Consider the following 24,103-nt stretch of genomic DNA (forward strand, 5'->3'; position numbering starts at 1 on the left):
GGGTCATCCCCAGGCTCTCGCTGATCAGGTGGTGCTCAAGCTGGGATGCATCGGTCCTGCCATCTGGAGCTTGGCCAGCAGAGGGCGCTCTGTGCTGCGTGACGGAGCCCAGTTTGTCGCTATTGGAACAACAGCCCAGCATGTGGAGTGGCCCCACAGAGAACCTGGACACTGGATGAGGCTGCTAAGGGCCCTTGTGTGACAAGAGAGGAACCCCAAAGAGCCAGTAAGGGGAGGAGTTGAAGGGGCAGCATGCAGTCCCTAGGGCAGTGGGAGGCAGGCCCACCCAGGCACAAACACAGGCTCCCATGAGATAGGCCCATTTTGCAAAACATGTTTAATCAGAATAAATAGAGTACCAGGCAGGGTGCGGTCCCCTGGGGGCACCCCAGCCCCACTGTGGACTCTCTGACTCCAGCCTTGGACAGGCTGCAGAGTCCTGTCACCTGGCCCGTGATGTCCCAGCAGGGTCACCAGAGAAGCCAGCACAGTCTCAGGTTGGGGTCTGCGTCTGCAGAGCTGTGGGAACCGAGCCGAGACCGTGAGCAGAGGCAGGGCTGCTGGGCCCCGAGCTGTCCTGCCAGGGGTCCCAATTGTCTGCATCCATGGCCGGGGGTGTCGCAGCTGCCTGGGTCCTACCAGCCCTGCCAGAAAGGGAAGTCAGCCAGCAGCTGCTGAGGCCCCCAGAGCCTGGCCGGGGCAGGACACCCAGAGCTTCCTCCCAGCGTTGAGAAGTGAAGGGCTTGATGGAGGGTGACGTTGGTCCTGCAGACATGAGCCCCGCCCCTGGCCAGGTCTGTCTGTCTGTCTACGCAGCAGGAAAGTGAACTCATCTCCCTTCCCCTGGGCTTTAGCACAAGTGACGGGGATGAAGGGTGAGAGGCGGGCTCCCTCCTGCAGGCCCCGGGCCACCAAGGCTGAACCTCCAAGTTTCGGGTGTGGCCCCCAGGGAGGACGGGGGCCAGGGCAATTCGGACTGGCAATTCAGACTGCCACCTCGGCTGTCCCCTGACTTACAAAGAAGGGGAGGGGGTGGGGAAGAGAGGAGGGAAAGGGCATGAGGAGCCCAGCCCCACCCTTCCCCCTGCACCCTGCTCTTTCACTTCTGTTTTTTTCTTTCTCACCAAACTTGACCATTTTCCTCTTCCCTCGAGTGCCCCACTCACCTGGTGAGGGAAGTGGGGAAGGCGGGCAGAGCAGCTCGGAGAGGCTGAGAGCCCCCCAGGGAGCCAGCAGCCACCGCCCTCCCACCCCCGACTTCACATGGAGTGGCCCCACCTGCCCAAAGCCCCTCACCTGCTCCTGTCCTTCCTCTCGCAGACAGAGTGAATCTTGTTGATTAAGAAGATTTTGTCCTCCCCCTCCTAGAAACACCAGAACACAAAAGCTAAGAGATCAGAAGAGCTGTCCTTATACCCTGAACCACCCTGTTCCAGACGGCTCCTGGGGACACTCCAGGGAGTGTGCAGTGTCACAGGCGAAAAAAGTTTAAAGAAGAGGGAAAGAGGCACCCACTCTGGAACAACCTAGCGCCAGGCTGTGGACGTCTGTGCATGTCTAGGCTTCCCAGTGGCCAAGGTGAAAAGGGAAAGGGGACCTGCTGCCTAGTGCGGGGCCAGAGCCAGCCTGACAATCTAAAACTGGCCCCCCCATACCAGTGCTGCCTGTGCAGCTCTGTCCTCCCTACGTTTGTAACGGGGGGGATGAGAATGTCTGAGTCAAGGGGCTTGTGTAAGTTCCTGCTGTCACTCCAACCAATTGCTACAAACTCCTAGTGGCTGAAACAGCAGAAATTTATCCCCTTTCGTTCGGGAGGTCAGGGATCCAAAACAGGCCTCACTGGGTTCCTGGAACAGATCCTCCTGGAAGCCCCAGGACAGAACTCTGCCCCTGCGCCTCCCAGAGGCCGCTGCTCCCCTTGGCCCACAGCCTCCCAGCTGCAGAGCCAGCGATAGCCGGCCGGGCCTGGGGACGGCGTGGGAGAACCCGGGGCTCTTGTCAAAGCTGAACATGAACAGCAGAGACCTGCTGCCCCATGTTCACTGAGCGGCCAGCCCAGACCAGGCAGGAGGGACGGGGGTGCAAGGCCGCAGTCCAGCTTCACACTTGCACTGCGAATCACCGGCCAAGGACCGGGTGGAGACGGGGGCTGGTGGAGACGGCACCTGCGGGGCAGGGGCTTCCCCGATTCCTGGCCCACCTGCCTCTCCCTCTTCAGTGGCAAACTGCCCGGAGCTTAATAAGGATGGTTTGATCCTGACCCTCTTTTAATCATTTGCAAGATGAGACTGCTGAACAGGGTCCGGGTTTCCACCTGGGTCCCCGGGTGGTCCCAAAGCCACTTGCAGGGTCTCAGAAATCCTCACAGAGACTGTCCACACCCACACGGGTCCCCACCCCGAAACGCCGCCTTTCTCCTGTGCGGCTGGCTGGAGTCAGGTGTTCTGGGCCCGGGGGCCCTGCTGCCTCGTGTCTGCCTCTCCGCTTAGTGCAAACTCCATTATCTTCAATGGCATAATCTGTTTGGCAACCAAATCCTTTCAACAGCCCAGGTTGGGGGGCCTTGGGGCGAGCTCGCGGGTGGCCCCTGGGTGGGGACAGTGAGAGGGGCACTCACGTTGCTGATCTGCTCCTTGAGGAGGCTGATGACCTTCCGCTGGCCCTTCACCACCTGGATGTTGAGGTAGATCATGGCCCTGCCAGGGATGGGCCGGGAGACAGCCGGTGGTCAGGCTGGGCCGCTGCAGGAGCCGGGGTGGAGGGGGGCTGCAGGGTGGGGGCCCTCCCCCGCCCACCCCCTGCCCACACTCACAGCAGCAGGGCCGACACCAGGTAGACAGGGAAGGTGTTTTCCACCAGGTACCGGTGGACCCAGGACAGCCAGGAGACCCTGGGGCCTGCCCTCTCCAGGCGGTGCACCCACACCTTGCCGGCCTCATACATGGTATCCAGGGTCCGGAAGGGCCCGCAGAGGTCCGAGGGCTTCACCCTGCAGGGCAAGGGTGGCCTGAGCCGTCGGCCGGGCAGAAGCAGCCTCCCTGTCACCCCAAACCGTGGCCACCAGCCGCAGCCCGCGGGGTCTCCGGGCTGCACCTCCCCGCACCCTGGGGGCACCCACCGGGCCCAAGGCCGGCGCCCACTCACTGCCAGGTGGCGTAGCAGAGGAAGATGGCAGCGCCCAGGAAGGAGGGGAAGCAGAGCAGCGAGATGAAGACGGTGCTCATGTGAGACGCCAGCCAGGGCCTGCGGGGTGCCTGGCAGTTGGCCATCAGGCTGGTCTGGGGACAAAGGCTGCGTTCTGCCACCACCCAGCCACACTCCTTTCCCCAGGACCCCCAAGGGAAGAGTGGTGAGGCCTGAGTGGGACCCCAGGACAGGGCGGGCAACAGAGAGGCAAACACTCGAATCTCAGCCCAAGGCTCAGGAAGCACCAGCCACACCCCATTTACAGAGGGGAGACCGAGGCACGTGGGGACGGCTTGTCTGGGGTCACTTGTATGCAGCCACCTCCACGGATCCAAGGTCTGCTGGGCCAGCGTTTTATGAACGCCATCTCCGGCTGTCCCCCAGGGATACTGTCCCCACTGCTCAGATAAAGAAATGGAGGGCCAAGAGAATGGAATGGCCTGTTCTCACCACCAAGCACTCTGGCCCGAGGACACAGGACCGAGGCCACTTCCCACTGCCAGTGGGCCTGGGGCTCAGAGTGACCCCTGGGGCACATGGCACCCAGTCATGACCCCGGGCCCAGAGGGGCGCTGCCCAGCCTGCCAAAGGCAGTGATGCTGGCGGAGGGGCCATGGCAATGACCCGAAGAGTGGCCCCAGGCTGCCAGCCCCACACCACGTGGGTCAGAGGAATGGTCCCAAGTCCCAGAACTCTGAGGCTGCCGGCCGAGCGGCCCGCCCAGGCCCCCCACGCCCCCGTGGCCTGCTGCCCTCCCGGGACCCAGCCACCACCTCTACCTTCTTGACATAGAAGAGCAGCAACAGCTTGATGACCTGCACTGCGGGCAGGAGGGGCGAGAAGAGGACCCCCAGCCTAGGGAGGGGAGGAGGGGGAGCTGCGGGCCAGGGGCCAGGGCCAGCGGGGTGAGAACAGCCTGCCCAAGCCCTCGCCTGCCCCCAACCCCAGGCCAGGAAGGACGCAGCACCACGGGCCACAGACTGGGTGCCCCGGGAGGGGCGGGGTCAGGGCCCAGGCTGCCCCAGCATCCCAGCGCTGGGCCTTGCCTGGTCCCGAAGGCAAAGGGGTGCGGCCACCCCGGGGGGGGGCAGTGGGGGGGACTGGAGGATGCTCACCAGGTCAGGGTCTGCCCGTAGATCAGCTCCAGAACGTTCCGGGCAATGTCAAACTCAGGCTTTCCCCTCCTGAGCTGCTTCTCAGAGATGAGCCTGGGGCGGAGGAGCTGCAGGGTCACCCGGGGGGGCCGATCCCGGGGACCAACCCCGTCCCTACCCCTGGAGGAGGGCACCCAGAGGGTGAGCCGCAGGCCAAGGGCACCCGGCCCATGTCCAGGGGACAGGGCACCTTGGGGTCCCTGCGCTGAGGGTCTCCAAGCCCCAGCTGGCTTCATCTCCGTCCTTTTCCTGAGTACAAACAGATACCACCCCCACCCCAAGCACAAACACGCACAACTGGCATCACGCGTTGCACATCTACGTTATTACCACGTTCACATGTTCTCCAAGAAAACATAAAAAGGCGGGAAGAGCGAGCGCCTGCCCCGCGGCCGGCGAGGCACTTCCAAACGCCCGCGCCTCCCTGCCCTTCCCCCCGCGCACCGCACTGAGGCTGCGGCGCGCCCCGGGGTCCGTCTGTTCTTCCCGCCTAAGAATAGGTTACACCCCACCTGTGTTTCCCAGGTTCACCATCTTTTCCGAAAGCTGTCTAGGGTGGAGACGTCCAGCCCGTCGCAGGGAGATCAGAGGCCAGAGAACCTCCCAGGGGGCCCGGCCCCGCCGCGCAGGTGAGGATGGGCGCCTGCGGGTGGAGGCCCCACCCCCCAGGAGCCCAGGGGGCGGGGCCTCTCACCTCCACACCAGCTCCCCGAAGAGCGTGTCCAGCAGCGTGAAGAGGAAGTCTGTCACCACGAGGCGGTACAGCTCTTGGCCCACGAAGTTCTCCCAGCACTGCAAGCCACAGGCTCAGCCCTGGGGCCGCAGGGGTCCCCGCTCGCCCGCTGGCCCACGCAGCCCGCCTGGGGCCTCCAGCCTGCCTGCAGGCCCGGCCCCGGAAGGCTGGGAAGCAGCGCTGCAGTGCGGGGCCACCCCCGCCCCCGCCCCCGCCCCGACCAGCGCAGCCCCTCACTCCCCCAGCGCCACCCAGACCCCCGCTCACCTGGTCCTTCAGGGCGCCCACCCTGCGGCCCAGCCAGTGGTAGCAAAGAATCCCCAAGACGACCATCTTGAGGATGAGGTTCCTGCGGAGGGCGAGGGGCCCGCACGCTGAGGGAGGGGCGCCTGGGGGGCAGAGGGCGCACCCCGGGAAGCCCCGCCTGCTCCACCGGGCCCTTACCTGCAGATGGCCACGTACACCTCCATCACAGGGGAGTCCTGCCGCTCCAGGACGGCCAGCCCCCGGTACAGGTAGGGCGCCGCCAGGTTCAGGAGGCCGACCACGAAGGGCAGGCCCAGCAGCGCCCCCTCTCGCTCTGCAGACACTGGGCTCTGCCGGGGCAGAGGGAGGGGCGGTGGTCACCGCAGGCGCCCCATCCAGGGGCCGGGGCCGGGTCCCCTGGTGGCCTGGGGGTGGGGGGCTGTGGGGCGGGGTCCCGCAGCGGAAGGAGGGGGTGGAACAGGCCGGCCGCAGTTCCCCTGAGATACATCTACCCCGGGCCTCCTGTTGAAACCGCACAGGAAGGGGGGTGGGTCACAGGCGTCGGAAAAAGAAAAGTCAGACCAGCAGAGGAGAAAACAAGAGGAAAGAAAATGGGGAAGGGCGTGAGGAGGGCGAGAGAAAGGAGGCCCTGAGGGTGGGGGCGGGGGCTGTGTGCATGGCGGTGGCTGGGGACTGGGTCCGGAGCAGCGGGACTCTGGTCCCACGGCCAGAGCCCCCGGGCCCACCCGCCCTGTCCTGGCACCTTGATCGTGAACTCAGAGAAGGCGTAAACGGCCACGGTGCACCCGAGCGTGGTCCCCAGACACAGCAGCCACGCGAGCGCCAGCACAGCCGCCCGGCGCAGCCGTCCACACAGGCCCCTGGGGCGGCGCTGCAGCTGCCACTCAGCCAGCAGCTCCTGTAGAACGGCAGGTCGGCCTGGAGGGGCGCTCGGGAGGGTGTACTGGTGCGGGGGATAGAGGGGCCAAGGGGCCCCTCCCGCCCCCAAAACCACCGCTTGCCCCTCCCCCAGCTCTGAGGCCTGTCTCCACACAGAGAGCACAGACCTCGGACCCAAGGCTGAGCCCTGCCCTCGGTCCCCACCCACCCTGTGGGTCCCCCTGCCTCCTGACTCGAAGCTCCTGTTGCATCGTGAGGCCAACCTACCCTCTCCCACCTCCCGAGCTGCCCTGCGGCTTGTGACGCAGCCCCCATGGGAGCCCCCCCATGCCAGTCCTGCAGCACAAGCCCCACCCAGAAAGGCGGTGATGTTTCCAGCTCTGCTGCCCTGCCGCCCTGGGCCTTGGACAAGGGCCTGGTCCTCTGGGCCTCAGTCTCCTCTGTCGATCCTAGGCTGGCCGATGGCCCTGGGCTACTGTGATGAGCCGGGAGTGCGGCCCAGCAGGGGCCCCTAGGGCCTGTTCTGGCCAGGGACCGAGGACACTGGGACCCCAGAACAAACCTAACCCTCTCACTCTGGAGTGCCAGCCCCTGGTTCTGCAGCCCAGAGCCGGGGTTGGGGGGTGGACACACTGAGTCCCCACAGGACGGAGGGCAGGCTGCCGTCACAGGTCACCCCTGAGCGCGCACGCCCACCAAAGCCCACTGGGGCAAAGTTTCCCGTTGACTTGGCTCCTGCGTGTCTGAGGGCTGTGGGCACTAACAGCTGCCCGCAGGCAAGAGGCAGCCCCAAACGAGGGGCGTGGACAGGCACAGACCCGCGAGCATCTGAGTGCTCACTCCAGTCTCTGGGACTGGGAAGCGGTGGCCAGGTCACTGAGAGCAAGGCGACACCCCCACACCCCACGTGCAGCCCACACACAGCACCTCTCTGGCTGTCCCGCCCTGAAGGGCCCGCAGGCCAGTCTTGGGAGCCGAGTGGGCTGGGACTGGTGCCCCGGATCAGGGTGGGGCAGGGGCCCTCGGGCAGGCTCACCTTCAGCTGCGTCCGGATGTTGTCATGTTGCAGGCGGGAGGCCCTTCTCTGAGTCACCTTGTGGTCCCAGGAGCAGAAGACAGTGACGGCATGGGCCCCGGAGGCACTGCCGACTCGGTAGCTCTCCCCGAAGGAGCGGGACATGCTGTGGCACACAGAGCCAGGGAGGGGGGGCAACCATGAGGGCGAGGGGGCAGGGGCCGGGGAGACCACAGCAGGATGGTAGCCAGATCCCACCGTACCCTGGGAGGAGCCCTGCTGGCCCTGGCCCAGCCCGCCACTGCCCCACCCCTCCAGCCCAGCCCCTGGCCTCCTGGTGGGGGCCTTCCGTCACTCTGCGTCAGCCCTGCCCAAAGGCAGTGCCCACCAGCCACAGCAGGTGGAAAAGGGGTCAGGCTCCATTCCCCACTGACAGGCCAGCCGCTCCTGGTCGAACATGGCTGAAGGAGATGCTGCTCACCTCAGGACCTGTGCACTGCCTCCCAATACCCAGTACGCCTTCCCCCTCTTCCCTGCCCATTCCTATTTAACTGCCCCCTCTGAGGCAAGTGCCACCTCTCCTTGGAAGCCAGCCTGACTCCTCCCCCAGTGCTCCCTTGGGTGTGTGCCCCACTCCCGGCCACACACCCAAGCCTCCTCACTGGCCCGCCTTCTCCCCCAGAGGGCAAGCTCCTTAAGGGCAGGCACCAGGCGCATCCACCTTCTTGCCCTGAATTAAGCACAGAGAATGCTTATGGGGTAGATAGGTTGTGACTGCAAGTGTGGGAGGGAGGTCCATGGGTGGGTGGTTGAATGAGTGGGTAGCTGGATAAATGAAAGGATGGAGTGATGGATAATATAATGATGGAGGGGGATGGATGGGTGGATGGATGGGTGGGTGGGTGGGTGGGTGGATGGATGGGTGGATGGATGGATGGATGGATGGATGGATGGATGGATGGATGGATAAGTGGATGGGTGGATGGATGGGTGGGTGGATGGGTGGATGGATGAGTGATGGGTGGATGGATGGATGGACAGATGGGTGGATGGGTGGATAAATCAGTGGTGCTACAAGTCGGGTCCACAGGGGGAGGGCCATTACCTGTACACCAGGGTGATGCAGGTGATAAAGAAGGCGGCACCCACAGTGAAGAGGTAGGCCAGGGGCATGCTGTAGGGCAGGCTGGCTGCCTCAGGGGCGCACTGGTCGCCATCCCGTTGGCTGGCGCATGGCCGGTTCAGGGTAACATTACTGTAGTAGCCGTAGTACATGACGGTGTCAGTGAAGCGGCCCTACAGGGAGGAAACCCGGCCACATCAGGGACTCTCTCCCTTCCCCACACCTGACGCCCCCTCAGACTCCAAGCGGTGGAGGGTGGGTGCCCAAGGGGGCGGGCCAGAGCAGGGCCAGCAAGGAGGCACAGAGGCAGACAGAGGCCGAAGCCGTCCTGGTCTTCCCAGGCCCCACTGACATGGGACGACAAGGGGAGCTGACTGTGGCCCACCAGGAGTCACCTCGCTGGGTGAGGGTGGGGTCCCCCCAGGGGAGGCTGGGACAAGAGGGCGCCCCGCCCCACCAAGCCCTCACCCCACCAGTGAGAAGCTCCAGGCCGGTGAAGGTGGGGACGGGGCCCCGGGGCGCAGGCGGGAAGGCGGCCTGCACGCCGACCACGAAGGCCAGCAGGGGGAGCAGCAGCAGCACGTTGAAGGCCAGCAGGGTCTTGAGGAACAGGAAGTAGGACAGCGCGCTGGAGCCGAACTGGCCCCCGATCTGCTTCAGGGTATAGTGCCAGGGCGCCAGGCCGCGGAGCCCCAGCAGCAGCCCGGGCCCCAGGTGGTGCAAGGCCTGCGGGGACAGCCACAGAGGTGAGGCCGGGGCTGGCCAGAGTGGAGGTACAGGGGCAGTGGTGGGGGCGCAGCTAGACGGAGGCCAGGGCACCCCACAGGCAGGACCAACGGCCACCCCCAGCCACCGGGCCACCCAGCCCCATCCCCAGTGGCAGGCCAGCCTGGGGGCTCCTACCGGGACTCGGGCGTATGGGAACCGGCTGCAGCAGGAAGGGAACCTGGGACGGCCCCGCTGCTTGCCCCTCGGGGTCCGGGTCTCCTCTCTGTGGACAGAGGTAGCATCGGGCCTGGACCGGGACAGGACCCAACTCCCTCCTGGTGGCCACCCCCCTTTCCAACAGGCTCACGGCCCTTCTCGCCCACCGCCAGCCAGGAGGGTGGACACTGACCGCAGGCGGCGTTTCTCAGCCAGGCCAAGGGGCATGCCCCGGAGCATGTGGTCCCGCTGGGCCAGAGTCAGGCCCTGCAGCTCCTTCACCAGGAGGGCCCGCTTCTCTGCCAGAACAGAACCAGGAAGCCCTGCTGGTTCCCCTGAAAAAGCCTCCCTCCCTCCCTCCCGGGCAGGCCCCCCTGCTGCCCGCCCCACCCCAGACCCCTCCCCACCTGCCTCACAGGCCACCCCATAAACCCTCTTCGTTAAGTTCTCGGCATCCTCCCAGTACCCCCTCTCCTGAACCCACACCTTCCTCCTGGCCCCCCACAAGCACCTCACTCTGACCACCACTGACCTGAGAGCCCCACCCGCCCAACCAGCAGATACTGCACAAGAACTGGGGTGCTCACTCCCCTCACCTCCCACCCTGGGGGGAAGCTACAGATAAGAAATGGCACCTGGCCTGGTTTGCAGAGTAAAATTGGAACAGTCCCCTTGATCGTAGAGCCCTGACCCCCCTCCACTGCTCTGTCCTCCCCAGCGGGGCCCTTGGGTAAACCGTGGGGGGAAACAGGGGCAAGGCCCCAAGGGGGTACCCAAGGCCTGGGGGTCAGAGTCCAAGGGGCACAGCCAGGCATGTCCCCACCTCAGGGCCCTTGCACATGCCCTCTCTAGTGTCACCTCCTCCAGGAAGCCTCCCTGGAGCCCTCTAGGCTAGACAGTTTCAGGATGGTCTCCGGAAGATCACCTTCCCTCTGTTGCCCTCATCTGAGCCTTAACTGCCTGCTTCTCCGTGGACTCGGGGACCACTCTGTTTCACCGGGCAGACGATCGTCTGGTCTGCCCAGCTGCGTCACAGCCCAGAGCTCATCAGACGGTGAGGGGCACGTGAACAAACGTTTCTGGGGGTCTGCCAGCCAGAGCCAAACCCTTTGCAGCCTGAAAGGCCGGCACGTCTCTGCCCCAGTGGCAGGTGCACAGCCCCAACTAGGTGAGCCCACCGCCAGGGCAGGGGTCCCTGGGTCTGCTGCCCCCAGCCCCCACCCTGGCCAGCCCCACCTGCCCCCTCACTCACCCTCCTCCTCAAGGGCCGTAGAGTCCAGCTCCAGGTCGTACAGGCGGAGGCTGGGCCGGGCCGAGTGCCCCAGGTCGCCGAGCGGCGGCCGGCTGGCCCGGCGCCGCAGCTGCACGGTGCGATTGTAGAACTGGGAGATGATGGCGCCATGGCTGCGGCCTGCAGAAGCCCGGGCAGGTCAGCGCTGGCCTGGCCTGGACGCCCACTCTCACAGGAAGGCAGCGCCACCCCCGCCCCTCCCAGCACCCAGGAAGTCCTTTTATGAGAGACCTCAGATGCTGCTGGGTTCCCAGCAGCCTATTTTTATCCCTCTGACGACCCTGGAGTCGTTTTTACCAGGACCGAGGCTGCATGGGACTGCGCTGGGCCTCCGCCGGCCGCAGACGGGGTGGGGCGGGAGCCGAAAGGGCCTGGCCCTGAGGGACACGGGTCCCCTGGAGAACCCGGCCGGGCCTGGGGAGCAGGGGCTGGGGTCAACACCAGGACCGAGGGCACAGGGTCCCACTCACTCACCAATGGTGCGACTGGGCATGCTGGCCAAGATGCGGAGCGTGGCTGCACTGTGGACAGCTGCGTCCTCGGGCCCCAGGAGGGCCTGGCGGTCACTGCCTAGCAAGCAGAAGGACTTGTCCAGAGAGCCTGGAGATGCTGCCGGCCAGCAGTTCCCCCACTCCATCCCCGCCCCCGCTTGCCAGGCTGCCAGGTAGGATATCCGAGAGGCTGAGGGGGCTGAGGGCCTGGCCAGGTGGCGGGCTGGGCCGGTGGGCTCACCTGCGGCCCCCAGGGTCTCGGCCCCCAGGGTCCCGGCCCCCAGGCCCAGGGGCTGCAGCTCCAGCCCCTCCTCGGCCGCCCTCTGGCTCTGCTCCCGGATCAGCTGGTGGAAGGAGTGGTGCACCTCGCTCTCATCGTCGGGGCTGGGCTCCCAGCTGCTGCCGTGAGAAGCAGGGGGTGGGAGGCCCAGCTCGGGCTGACCAGTCCTCGCCCCTGCAGCCTGCCCCTTCCCAAAGGCCATGGTCCACACGGCCTCTCCTGTGGACGGTACGTCCCTGCCCACAACCCCACAGTTCCAGAGCACTTACCCCTGGTCCTCTGGGGTCTCAGAGACATCGAGGACAAAGGCCATGTCTGCTGCCCCCGCCTCGCCCGCAGCAGCTCAGAGCCTGGCCGCCAGCAGCCTTGGAAGCCTCCTGCTGTCCAGCTGATGAGAGGAGAGGGCTGCCCTGCCCTTGGCCTTGGCTCCCTGGGGACTGTGGGAGGGGCCACTCACTGCCCAGGCTGCCCTAGCCCCTGCCCTGCCCCCACCCACAAAAACTGCAAGGTCAAGTGAGCGCCCCCAATGAACTCACTCCAGAGTGGACTGAAGGACGGCCCCTTCTAGAGTGCAGGGCGAGCAGGGGGGCTGCACGTGTTGTGGGGGGCAGTGCGGGACAGAGGAAGGAAGGGCGGTCTGCGCCGGTTTGCTTGAAGGTCCCAGGCCCTGGGAAATAGGGAAGGGGCGGGGTGCTGTGGACACAGCCCTCCAGCCCTAGGGTTCTGCCCCAGGGACGCTGCCCTCCTGAGGGGAAAGGTCAGGGCAGCTCCTGAGACCTCCCCATAACCCTGCAGAACTTCCTCTCACAGGAAATCCTCACCACCCCACCCCCCCACCAGTCCGGGCCCAAGGGGATGACTTGCCTCCAGCTGGGCCCCCCACCCAGCCAGCATTCCCCCCGGCATGCGCACACGCGTGCGCGCGCACACACACACACACACACAGCAGTCACTGCGCCCCCGCCTGCAACCAAGCAGCTCTCCGGAGACTGGCCCTCCACTCGGCCACCCAGGGCCAGTGGGCTGGGCAGCCGGCGGGGGAGGGGCATGAAACAGACGGCCTTTGTCTGCCTTTGTCCGGGCAGAGGGCTCGGCCGTCCCTGGGACAACTGGGACCAGGGCAGCCTTGTCTGGGCTCCTCACCCGCTCCCCGTGGGAGTGGGGCGGGGGTAGCAAGCTCCCAGCCGCCAGCGGAGGCCTGCAGGGCCCTGCCCCATCACCCAGGCCCGGCCAGGGTCAGTCCTGCCCCCTCCTTCCTCTCCTCGCAACCCCCCCTCCCCAGCACTCAGGAGACTTGACTCATCCCAGGGGGCTTCCTGGGTGAGACCCGGGTGCCCAGGCAGAACAGGTCCTGCGAGGGCTGTGCCCGCCTGTGTCCCCCTCACTTGGGGGCACCCAGGAAGTCCAGTCTCTGAGCCCGGGACCCCGGGCACCCCAAGCCTCTTCCCCACTCCAGTGGGAGCACAGCATGGGGAAACCAGCAGAGAGGGTTCGGACTGGGGTGCAGAGCTGCTGCAGGGTGCTCACGGGTGCTTCCCAGTCCAGTCCCTGGAGCCGGAACCCTGCAGACGGCCTGTCCCAAGCCCTGATCCACCGGCACCCAGACACGCCCCTTCTCCACACAGGTTGTGGGGGTGGGAGGGACAGGGAGACAGGAGGTGGCCCCACTGCCTCCCCGCCCCCCCCCAGGATGTGTCTCTCCTGGGCCCACCTGGGCACCGTGCAGGACTCACTTCCGCCTGGCACCTGGCGGGCGCCCTGGCCCTTATTTCAGGTCGGCACAGGTCTCCTGAGTTTCCGGGCACACCATTCCTGAGCCCTGAGCCAGGTAGGGAGGGGTGGGGCGGGGCCCTTTCTGGCAACCCCAACCCAGCAGCAAGTCTGCGGAGAGCAGCTGAGCCTCCTCACCCAGGGCCTGAGCAGCCCAGGAGCCCCTCGGCCCAGGCGGCCACCCTCCCCTCCCTGCGGGCGGTGGGCGGTACTGGCCTGTGAAGCCCTGCCTCCTCCCCCCCCCCCAGACCCCGGCTCACACCATCGCCCCCTTCTGGGTGCTGCCTGCCAGCTGGAGCGGGCTGGGGGTTCCAGTTCCCCAGCCCCCATCCCTCCTGAGAAAGTCAAAAGTCGGGACACCCAGGCGAATCCGAGGAGATAACGTGGGAGGGGGGGCGGCTCATGACCCAGTGGCCCCAGGGGCCCGAAGGAATTTGGACAGCCCAGCCACCAGGGACCACTGGGGCTGGGAGGACGGGGGCACCTCCCCCAGGCCCCAGATCGGGGCACTTACCTGGGAGGCATCAGGGAGGAGGGGCCCTGTCCCAGACGGGGCTGCCGGGTCCCGAAGCTGGGTTTCCACCACCTGGGGGAGGGACCTCGGGGTCAAGGGGAGGAAGCCTCCCAGGGCCAAGGGAAGGACCTGGGCCAGAGGGAGCTGCACCGCCCAGCGGGGTCCACGTGGTGGCATCACGTGACCTGGCTTGGCCCAGGGGTGAACCCCACCCCTGCCCTGGGCTCCTCTGGCAGCTGTGCCCTCCCCTGCCAACTTCGACCCCTCCTCGAGCCCCACCCTGAGGTCTGGGCAGGCTGAAGGCCCGACTGTCGGTGTTTATTCCAGTCTCTGGGTGGAGCCCCCATTTCTACAGGACTGTGTTCCCAAATTTCAAATGGGGACAATAACTGCAAACCCACCCACTTCCCAGGGTGATTATCGAAATAGCAGGTGCTGCAGAGCCCCGGGGACACAGCGCTGGTGCCGCTGGATTGGGTGAGCCCTTCCTTCTGAGACACACCCCCCGGGCCGGAGGCGGGGGCAGAGGCTGGCAGAGCCTCCCTTATCTCAGGCTCCAGATTTGGGCGGGGCTTCTGCTGGTGATCGGGCAAGACTTGCGGCACTTCCTGTGTGCTAGGTGGGGAGGAGGGGACGAGGCAGGGGAGACCGGCACAGTGACAGTCCCCATGGCTGTTTTCTGTTACCCCTCACAGGCCAGGCTCCTAAGCACGGGTGTCCCTCGTTTGCAGAGGAGGAAAATGAGGCTGGCCAGTGAATCGGCTCCCAGGTGTGGCCCCCAAGCCCGAGTCGTGTCCCCCTGGGGGTTGCCCTGGAGTCTGGCTTGGAGAAAGTCTGAAAGGACAGTGGGGAGGCTGCGTGGGTTAGAGAAAGGGGGTGGGCTTGGGGCGGTGGCGGGGCCTGTCCCAGGCTGGGAGAAGCCATGAGGGGTGAGCAGGGCCAGCGGGAGCAGGAAGAAAAGGGAGGAGAGGCCCCAGGAGGGAGGAAGGGGCGGGCAAAGCCAGGACGACCGAATGCGGGCACATGGTGCCCATCGGGGAGTTGGTGCAATGGGGGTCTTGGGGCTGAGGCAGGGGGGAGGGGGAGGGGGCCGTGTTGCAGCCGTCCCGTGGTCCTCGGGTGGGTCATCTCAGGCCGATCTCAGCATGGGGGCCCAGGCCTGCCCCCTACCCCCGCCCCCTTGTGCATGCAGGACAGCACACCCAGCTGGAAAGTCGCCTCCTCTGAGGGGCCTTCCTGGACTGAGCACTTGCCAGGCACACCTGCCCATCTGCCTCCTCTCCCCCAATTCTCTGACCCTCCGCGGGCCCAGCAGCAGCCCCCACCCTGGGGCCTGGCGTAGAGGAGGGACTTGGAAAACCGGGAGGGGCCGGGCAGGGAGGCAGACGAGCTGCTGGAGCCAAACAATGAGCTAACTGAGCTCTAAAGGTGGTGGGGAGGGCCTGGGGGACCCCAGGAGAGAGACACGGCCCGGTGCCTCTTACGCTTCTTAATACACAGAGCATGAACAGGGTCCACCCAGAGTGCTGGGCCAAGGCCTGGGCAAGGGGGACAGTGACGGGTGGGAAGTTAGGCAATACCTCAGCCGGATGTGATGGGGCCCACCCATCATAAGTCACTGTCCTGCCTTGCCCTCCCAGCGAAGCCGGGGCCCCTGGCGACCAGCAGATAAGAACCGGGCCCCGTGGCGGCAGCTGCCCAGCAGGCCCGAGCAGGCCAGGTCCCAGCTCCCCAGGCTGGAAGGCGGAGGACCAGGGCTGGCGAGGCTCCGAACTGCCACTCGGTCCCGGGGGCCTGGGGAGCAGCAGCCGCAGGAGCCGGGGGTCCCCTGGGGCCGCCTGAGCTGGTCCAGGTGCCACTTGAGGAGGGGAAGGGCTGAGCCTGCCCAGCGCGCACCAGGGAGTCCGAGCGGCCCCCCTGCTCACCTGCAGCCTGAGCCCCGAATCTGCAGGAAGTGCCGGCCTCAGTGGAAAGCAGAGGAAACTGGGGCAGGTGGGGGGTGGAGGCGGGACCTCGGTGGAGGCCGGGGTTCCTGTCATGTGACCCCCCTGCCCTGGGCTCTTCACAGCTCTGCCAGGCGTGCAGGGAGCCAGTCTGAAGGGGTCCCCTCGGGTCACCTGTTCCCTTGTCTGCAGGTGAGCTGGGAGCAGAGTGGGGGTGGAAACTGAGTGAGGGGACAAAGAGAGAATGGAGGTCCAGTGGCTCCTGGGGCAGGAGCCAGGGTCCCAGTCGTGGGGGCAGGTGGGAGCACCCAGCAGACCCCCAGTTATGGGGGCAGAAGCACAAAATAGAAAACTGGAGGGAGTGGGCTGCAGGGTACCAGGTCCCGGAAACTTGGGTGCCAGACAGGGACAGCTTCCGAGCTCCTTGCCAGGAGAAGCTGCACCTGTGGAGGTGTGGGAACTTCCTGTGGCCAACGGGTTCCCCAGGATGCGCTGCACCAGCGGCAGGCAGAGCAGGCCTTGGCCCCCCTGTGCCCTGCCTCGGGCCCTGAGGGTCCCCTCTTTCCCTGCCCTCTCCGCCTTTGTCCCAGTTTGGCAGATGGGGAAACTGAGGCCCCTGGCCCCATGTGGCTTTGGGACGTGGACGGGGGGCTGAGGCCAGATCTCTTCCACCAGGACTCTTTCTCCTGGAGTCTGGGCACGCCACGCCCGAGACCCTGGAGACCTTGACTTAGGCCACAGGCGTCCCTCGTGCCTCCTGGGGACGGCCCGGCGAGATGCTGCGACCGGGTTCGGGGCAGGCGGGGCAGGCCCACGGGCAGCCGGCGCCCGAGCCCGGGGCCGAGGAGCTCTGGGAGCAGGAGATGGAGCGGCTGCGAGGCTCGCGGGCGCCCGTGCGGACGCTGCCCTACGCCATGGTGGACAGGCGCCTGGTCCGGTGGGTGCCGCCGGGTGGGCGCAGAGGGCCGGGTGGAAACCCCCTGTTGCGCTGCTCTGCGGGTCGGGACGCGCGCAGTGGGTGACTCAGGGCACCGGTCCCCACCCACCCCAGGCAGCTGCGGGAGCCCGAGGGGGCGAAGACCTCGAGCCGGCAGCGGTGGCGGCGAAGGCGCTCGACCGCGGGAAGGCGCCTGGGGGAGGCAGCGCGGAGGCTGGCGCGGGGCTTTGGACTCTGGGAGGGGGCCCTCTACGAGATCGGGGGTAAGACCTGCGCCCACCGCCGCCTCCCCGCTCTGGGGTCTCGGTGTCCAGTTTAGAAACGGGAGGAGGGCATCCCGCTGGCCACGGCCCTCCTCGGCCCCCACCAGCCAATCCCCAGAGCTGGGGCGAACCTCGGTGGACGGCGGCACCCCCCTGGTGGCTGTCAGAGGTACTGTTAGAGGGGCCTCCAGGACGGTACCGTTAAGCCGGGGGGCGGGGAGTGGGGGCCCGGGTCCCAGGACCCTGATAGGGATTCTCGCTGGGACCGAGCTCAGGGCCTCCCTGGTCCCCCTGCGCTTCCTCTCACAGGCCTTTTTGGCACCGGAATCCAGTCCTATTTCACGTTCCTTCGGTTCCTGCTGATGCTCAACCTCCTAACCCTGCTTCTGACCTCCAGCTTCGTGCTGCTGCCCCTGGTCTGGCTCCGCCCCCCGGATCCAAGCCCCGCCCTTAACTTCAGTGAGTGGCTGGCCCACGAGGGCACAGTGACCAGAACTGATCTGCGCCCTGGGCTGGCCCAAGGCTCAGAGTGTGGGCACGGCCCTGACCCTGTGTCCCAGCCCTGGGTGTCCTCCCACTCGGATCCAGCCCTTGGACTCCACTGGCCCGGCCTTTGTTCGGCAGCACCTCCTGACACAGCCTGAGTCCTGCTGGCGCCCCACCCCTCCCGGGGTTGGGGGTCTATGGAGTGGGGGGGCAGGGTCTCCCTAATGCCTTGAGGGCCCTTTCCTATGGGCCCTCTCTTCCTCCTTCACAGCCCTCCAGTGCCCTGGTGGCCCTGAGCCCCAGACCGGTGCTTTCCATTTCTACGATCAGCTCTGGAACATTTTAACTGGCAGAGTAAGTGGGCTCTGTCGTGGCGGATGGGCTGGGAACCCAGGGACCTGGCCTCAGGGGACCCCAGTCTAACAGACCTCCCACCTCTCCAAGGACGTTTTGGCTTTTAGGGAGACAGTCTTACACAGACAGGCTGGCTGGGCCAGCGACGGGGTCAGAGAGAGGCCACCGAACACAAGCCAGGCCTTGGGACACGTGTCCATAGCTCTCAGGGCCCAGCTGGTGTGAGAGGACAAAGAACAAGACAGGACAAATGTCCAGGCCTCTGAGATAAGCACCACCCCATCCTCGTCCCTGAAAGCCACTGAGTGGCTACGATTCAGGCTCCAGTGTTCTGGTCCACTCTCTCTTTCAAAACCGTGTGGCCTTGGGCAAGTTCCCTGGCCCCTCTGAGTCTCTGTGAAATGTAGGCGCTATTACTCCCTGCCCGACGGGCTGTTGTGAAAGTCAGTGAGTTAATCTGTGAAAAGCACAGCACACAGCCCAGTGGGCACTTCGGCTCAGCTGCCCACACCCGCATCCCCAGGCCTTCAACAACACCTACCTCTTCTACGGCGCCTACCGGGCAGGGCCTGAGAGCGGCTCCGCCTACAGCATCCGCCTGGCCTACCTGCTGAGCCCACTGGCCTCCCTGCTCCTCTGCTTCTGTGGGACACTGCAGCGGTGAGAGTGGGGCCCTGTGTCCACCTCTTAATGGGCTGGGGGCTTCCCTGTAAACCCCTCCCTTAGTGTGGTGCCCCCAAGGTAGCAAGAAGGCCCCAGCTCCTGTCCAGTGGGAGGCTCCCAGGTGCTTCCAGGGCCCAAACTCTGTGTCCCCATCTGCAGACCTCAGAGACAGGAACCACCGCCTCCCTTGCCCCACGCCCCTCCCCGGCTGAGGCCAGAGCCTGCCCCTAGGGCCGCCAGAGGCTTCCCGCCCCACCCCAGACTCCAGCCCAGGCTGTGGCTGGCGGGCGGGAGGCGCCCTTCCCTCACAGGCCCTGGCCTGCTGCCCCTGCAGGATGGTGGAGGGGCTGCCTCAGAAGCTGTTCCTGGGCCAGGACTACAGGTCTCCCCTCAGCGCCAAGGTCTTCTCCTCCTGGGACTTCTGCCTCCGGGGACAGGAGGCGGTCACCATCAAGAAGCACGAGATCAGCAATGAGTTCAAGGTGCGCGTGAGTGTGGGCGTGCTGGGCGAGGGAGAGAGTGTGGGTACTTGTGTGTGGGGGGGTGGGCACATGCATGCAGGGGTGTGTGGGCGGGCACGTTCACTGGCCCACCTGCTCAGTGCGCAGAGGAGCGGTCTAGACCAAAGCCGCCGTCCCGGGCCCGTCCCAGTGGCACCCAAACCCGGCCTCCGTCCTGGCAGCCTGTCCCCCACGAATACTGACCACTCCCCTTCCGTGTGCCACCAGCCGGGGTCAGCCCCGCCCGCCTCTGTTTCCGTCCCCACGGCAGGTGGAGCTGGAGGAGGCGCAGCGCTTCCTGCTGATGCAGCAGCAGACCCGGGCCCAGCGAGCCTGGCGCCTGCTCAGCTACCTGTGGGTCAACGTGCTCATGGGGCTCCTGGTGGTCGGGGCCGTCAGCGCCATCTTCCAGGCCACCAAGTACTCTCAGGACAACAAGGAGGTACCAAGCCGCTGACATGTGTTTATTTAATCCTGGATAGAACTGGGGGAGGAGATTGGCTGGTCCCACTTTGCAGATGAGGAAACTGAGGCTCAGAGAGGTTAAAGCCGTTTGCCCCAGTTCATGGCCCAAGCACACTGGCTCTCCCTCTGGCCATCTCTCAACACCATGCTGCTGGAGCCTGTGGGCTTCCAGCCGCAGGGCCTGGCCCAGAGTGGCCTGCAGGGGTGGCGGGGTGGGGGAGCCGCCGGGGCACCTCCAGCTCATGGCGCCCACCCCGACCGTTCTGTCTGTGCTGCCCCAGTCCCTGTTTGTGCTGCTCCAGTACCTGCCCCCCGGGGTCATCTCCCTGGTCAACTTTGTTGGTCCTCTGCTGTTCGTGTTCCTGGTCCAGCTGGGGAACTACTCCCCCAACACCGAGGTCAACCTCACCCTTGTCTGGTGAGTGCCACCACTGGGGTGACAGGCGGGACCCCATGTGGGGGGGAGGCAGGAAGGCACGTGAAGAGCTGCGTCCTGTTTCCCATCTTGGTTGTCTCCAGGTGAGGGAAGGTGCTTCCAGAACAGGCACCGCCCGGGCCCCACTCTGAGCCACCCTGGGCCACTCCGCCCAGAGTGAGCCCAGGACCGGCCTGTCAGAGGGTCTGGCAGCTGTGCTGCCACCTCACACACACGGGAAGCCTGGAAGGGGGGTACACACAGTTCCCCTGTGCCCAAGGGCTTACACCCCGAACCTCAACAACCCTACGTGTGACCTGTGAAGTCAGAACCATCCTCATCCCCTTTGGCAGGTTCTCCCCTTTGGGAGAACCTTTGGCAGATGAGGAAACAGGCTTACAGGGACCAAGCGCCTCGGCCAAGGCCCAGCTCCCCACGCCCGCAGGGTGCAGGCTCCAACACCAGCCCCCCTCTGCCCCACAGTCTCCCCACCCCTGGTCGGGTCCTACTGTGGACCCACAGCCCCTCTGTGCACCCCCTCCCCAACCAAGCTCCCTCAGCAGGACCACTGCCAGCAGCCCGCCGTGCACCAGCCTTGGATGAAGTGGGGTTCCCCATGTCCCTGTGTGACCCAGCACACACTTAAAACTCCTCAGGAGCACGCCTGCGCGTGTTTGCGATGCTCGAGGCCATGTGGGTGGGCTGCACGTTACCAGGCGGGGGGAGAAAGGACGAGCTCACCAGCACTAAGGATATGAAGGGCCCACGAAGGCCTGTGAATCTCCAGGCAGGGCCTGGGGAAAGGACGGCTGGACTGGGCAGTGTCCCCACGCTGATTTGAAAACAGAACCCTTCTCCCCCGAATCCTCTGGGGACCAAGATTCTGGGAACACACTTTGGGTTTAGGGGGCGCTGGGCCCAGGGGAGACCTGAGCCCCTGCCCTGACACAGCCCCCATCCCCAGGTGCGTGGGGCTGAAGCTGGCCAGCTTGGGCATGTTCTCCTTCTCGCTGGGCCAGACCATTCTGTGCATCGGCAGAAACAAGACCAGCTGTGAGTCCTACGGCTACGACGCCTGTGACTACCAGGTGGCTGGTGGCTCCGTCAGGGCCTGTCCCTTTGAGTGTCTCTCCTCCCCCTCCCCCCCTCCGCCCCTCCGCCCCCACCCCGCGCCTTTGATCTCCTCGCCCCTTTGATCTGCTGGTCCATCTCCAGGTCTCACTTTGGTGAGAGGCTGTGGGTAGCGCTTTCCATACCACAGCAAACCTCCAGGGGGCGCCCCTGGCCTCACTCTACACTGCACCCTGGCGGCCCTGGCTTGTGGGTTTCCCCACGTATGTAATTCTTATCCTTGAGGCCCAGGCTGTTTTGTTTTCTTATTTTTTAAGATTTTATTTATTTATTTTTAGAGAGAGGGAGAGGGATGGAGAAAGACAGGGAGAGAAACATAGATGTGTGAGAGAAACATTGATTGGTTGCCTCTCATACGGGCCCCCACCAGGGACGAAATCCTTCATGTGCCCTGGCCGGGAATCGAACTAGCAGCTTTTTGTTTTGTGGTGTGATGCCCCACCCACTGAGCCACACCAGCCAGGGCGAGGCCCAGGTTTTAACGTAGCAATAATATTACGTTTTAACCAAGGCTCCTGGCCACAAGCCCCCCGCCCCCCAGCGGTGGGTGAGGGGTGGCTGGGACCATGGGTGGTGACAGGGGCCCTTCTGCACCAGTGCTGGGAGAACCTGGTGGGGGAGGAGCTGTACAAGCTGAGCGTCTTCAACTTCCTGCTCACGGTGGCCTTCACCTTCCTCGTCAGTCTGCCTCGGAGGTGAGCCCTCACCCTGTGGGGACCCCCTGGGGTGACCCGGCGCCTCTGGGACAGCCAGTGGCTGCAGCCAAGGGTGGGTGGTTCTACATGCGTGTGTCCCTGTGACTGAGTGTGGGACGGCCCGTCGCCGTGGCCTTGGTGGATGTGGTCCACAGGCCCCTCCCCGGCAGTGACCCCTGAACCCTCCCTGTGCCCAGGCTGCTGGTGGAGCGATTCTCAGGCCGGTTCTGGGCCTGGTTGGACCGGGAGGAGTTCCTGGTGCCCAAGAACGTGCTGGACATCGTGGCGGGGCAGACGGTCACCTGGATGGGCCTCTTCTTCTGCCCCCTGCTGCCCCTGCTCAACAGCATCTTCATATTCCTTACCTTCTACATCAAGAAGGTGCGGGCTCGCAGGCTGGGAGGGAGCAGGGCTCCCCTGGCGGCCCCTGGAGGGGGCTCACGTCTCATCTGTGCCCCCCATGCCCCCTGCCCCGGGCCTGACTCCTGGGTGCTGCTGACAGACCCATCGCTGTCACTTGCTCCCCAGTACAACCTCCTGAGGAACTCCAAGGTGTCCCCTCGGCGATTCACAGCCTCTAGCTCCACCTTCTTCTTCCAGCTGGTGCTCATCCTGGGCCTGCTTCTGGCCACCGTGCCCTTGGGCTATGTGGTCAGCAGGTGAGGAGAGCGGAGGGGCTGAGGCTGAGGGACGGGCCGGCTGCTCCTCTCTGGGGCCCTGACCACCACCCCCCTCCGGCTGTCTCTCCACAGCATCCACTCCTCCTGGGACTGCGGCCTCTTCGCCAACTACTCGGCCCCCTGGCAGGTGGTCCCAGAGCTGGTGGCCCTCCAGCTGCCACCCCTTGGCCAGCAAGCCCTCCACTACCTGGGCTCCCACGCCTTCAGCTTTCCCCTCCTCATCCTGCTCAGGTGTGTCTCAGGAGGGGGGCAAAGGGAGGGTGTACCGAGGAGTGGGGGTCCTTCCCAGGGCACTGCCAGCCAGTCTCATGGGATCCCAGAGCCAGACGAGGGGAGCCCAGGGAGGCGGACCCCAGAAATACGGAGCATAGGGCTCAAGACAGGGGCCTGGGGGTTCGCCCTGTGCCCACGAGCAGCCCCCTGGGGGCCTCCCCTGACCACCGGGGAGCCACAGGGCCTGGTGCACGCGCTGAAAACCTGCCGTCCTTGTGGTCGTTCAGAGGAGAGGGGCTGGACACAGGTGGGAGGAGGGCGGGGCAAAGAGAGGACCCCAGGAGGCGGTTTTGAGAGACTTGGGAGGGGAGGGAGGAAGCAGGGGGTGATGAACTTGGATCCCCCTCTATCCAAAGCCTTGTCCTGACCGTGTGCGTCTCCCAGTCTCAGGCCAAGGCGAGAGCCATCCAGGGGCTCCGAAAGCAGCTGGTGTGGGTGAGTGTCCGCTGGCCGGGGAGAGGCCACCCACCGCGGGTGAGCCATTGTCCGGGAAGTGTGGTCTCAGGCTGGGAATAGAAGCGAGGAGGGTGGAGCGGGGCGGGCTAGGCGTGGCCTCAAGCTAGGAGCCAGACAAAGCGATGTGGCCTTAAATTTGAAGACCACGGCTTAACGGGAGAGTGGCTGAGGGCGGGGCCGGGACCCTGTTTGAGGTTCTTGGGCGGGAACGGCACTTTACGGGGCGTGGCCGCTTGGGAGGTAGGTCTGAGGACTTAGTCCCTTGGGGGGCGGGGCTTGCGCCGGGGCGGGGCCTCAAGCGGGATGCGGGCCACGCCCCGGATCAGCTGCCGGGAAGCTGCCCCGGCCCAGGCCTGGCCTACCGGAGGGGGCGTTGCGGCTCGTAACCGGCCGGGCGCTCCCTTACAGCAAGTCCAGGAGAAGTGGCACCTGGTGGAGGACCTGTCGCGGCTGCTGCCAGAGCCGGACCTCGGTGACTCTCTGGGGCCTGAGTCCCCTCTCTCTCGATCTTCGCGCCTGCGATCCTTCTGCCCCGGTTTCCCGTGCCCCGGCTCCCCGGGCTCTCCGGGCCCCAGGTCCCCCAGACCCTCACCCTCCCGCGGGTTCTTCCCATAGATTCCTCTTCCTAGCAGGGCCGAGGCCCGACGTGCAGCCCTTAGCTCGACCCCAGAGTACCCCTTGCCCCACGCTCCTGCCCCCTGTGACCACGGCCTCCCAGTGGGCGCCCCAAAGTGGGTTCACACACCCAAGGGCAGCATGAAGACAAAATTTGTGTTAGTAGTTTATACTTTCATTTCTTTAAATTTTCTGTTTTGTTGCCTTATAATGTCCATAATGTATTAGTATGAGAACCTATAAATACAGTTTATAAATATATATCGGTCGGGTGTGCTGCTGTAAAATTAAAGGGTCCCCACCTGTGGGGAGGGACTACCAGGCCACAGAGCAGACCCACGCCCGGTCGTGCTGACATGCACGGCCCCACACTGCCTCCTGCTGCCCCTTCTTCAGCCTTGAGGGAGGCAAGACCCAGAGAGGTGCCATCAGCTAGGGGCGCAGCGCGGGTGGGAACCCCAGCACCCAGTTCCCAAGCCGCATGGCACCGGCATGGGCCCTAACAGCCATTCTCCACCCTGATCCCAGGGGCTTACCGGACTCAGCTGAATCAGTAGCAGGGGCTGAAGGCAGCCCCTCCCTCGCAGGACTCCTCACGGC

At 65.5% G+C, this 24,103-nt stretch overlaps 2 protein-coding genes across 15 annotated transcripts; one reads left to right on the top strand and one right to left on the bottom strand.

The window, feature by feature from the left end:
- Nucleotides 1-319: 319 nt before the first annotated feature.
- On the bottom strand, nt 320-15,640 carry TMC6 (transmembrane channel like 6). 9 transcript variants are annotated; one of them, XM_053660502.1, is made up of 23 exons: nt 15,553-15,640; nt 13,628-13,699; nt 11,880-12,010; nt 11,613-11,780; nt 11,305-11,462; nt 11,047-11,142; nt 10,534-10,692; nt 9,475-9,580; nt 9,261-9,348; nt 8,826-9,083; nt 8,340-8,530; nt 7,256-7,400; nt 6,083-6,238; nt 5,518-5,669; nt 5,341-5,422; nt 5,035-5,132; nt 4,302-4,394; nt 3,966-4,041; nt 3,145-3,584; nt 2,813-2,989; nt 2,618-2,696; nt 1,297-1,364; nt 320-644 (listed from the first exon to the last, which is right to left on the bottom strand). In XM_053660502.1, the coding sequence occupies exons 4-23, from the start codon at nt 11,654-11,656 to the stop codon at nt 494-496; spliced, it is 2,817 nt and encodes a 938-aa protein (XP_053516477.1). In that variant the 5' UTR covers nt 11,657-11,780; nt 11,880-12,010; nt 13,628-13,699; nt 15,553-15,640; the 3' UTR covers nt 320-493. The 9 variants fall into 9 exon arrangements, with proteins under 9 accessions (XP_053516477.1, XP_053516476.1, XP_053516478.1 ...); XM_053660501.1 differs by lacking the exon at nt 15,553-15,640 and adding an exon at nt 14,314-14,401; XM_053660503.1 differs by lacking the exon at nt 15,553-15,640 and adding an exon at nt 14,029-14,115.
- TMC8 (transmembrane channel like 8) lies at nt 14,324-23,764 on the top strand. 6 transcript variants are annotated; one of them, XM_037157982.2, is made up of 17 exons: nt 14,324-14,396; nt 15,696-15,762; nt 16,246-16,507; nt 16,622-16,770; nt 17,080-17,229; nt 17,528-17,610; nt 18,134-18,270; nt 18,608-18,755; nt 19,045-19,215; nt 19,520-19,656; nt 20,618-20,741; nt 21,382-21,479; nt 21,677-21,860; nt 22,008-22,138; nt 22,232-22,390; nt 22,817-22,867; nt 23,297-23,764. In XM_037157982.2, the coding sequence occupies exons 3-17, from the start codon at nt 16,347-16,349 to the stop codon at nt 23,646-23,648; spliced, it is 2,235 nt and encodes a 744-aa protein (XP_037013877.2). In that variant the 5' UTR covers nt 14,324-14,396; nt 15,696-15,762; nt 16,246-16,346; the 3' UTR covers nt 23,649-23,764. The 6 variants fall into 6 exon arrangements, with proteins under 6 accessions (XP_037013877.2, XP_037013880.2, XP_037013881.2 ...); XM_037157985.2 differs by having other exon boundaries at nt 22,080-22,138; XM_037157986.2 differs by having other exon boundaries at nt 22,789-22,867; nt 23,297-23,601.
- Nucleotides 23,765-24,103: the final 339 nt, after the last annotated feature.

Source organism: Artibeus jamaicensis, unplaced genomic scaffold, assembly GCF_021234435.1.
Source record: "Artibeus jamaicensis isolate MK-2021 breed Jamaican fruit bat unplaced genomic scaffold, CSHL_Jam_final contig_2259, whole genome shotgun sequence".
In the NCBI taxonomy this organism is placed as follows: domain Eukaryota; kingdom Metazoa; phylum Chordata; class Mammalia; order Chiroptera; family Phyllostomidae; genus Artibeus; species Artibeus jamaicensis.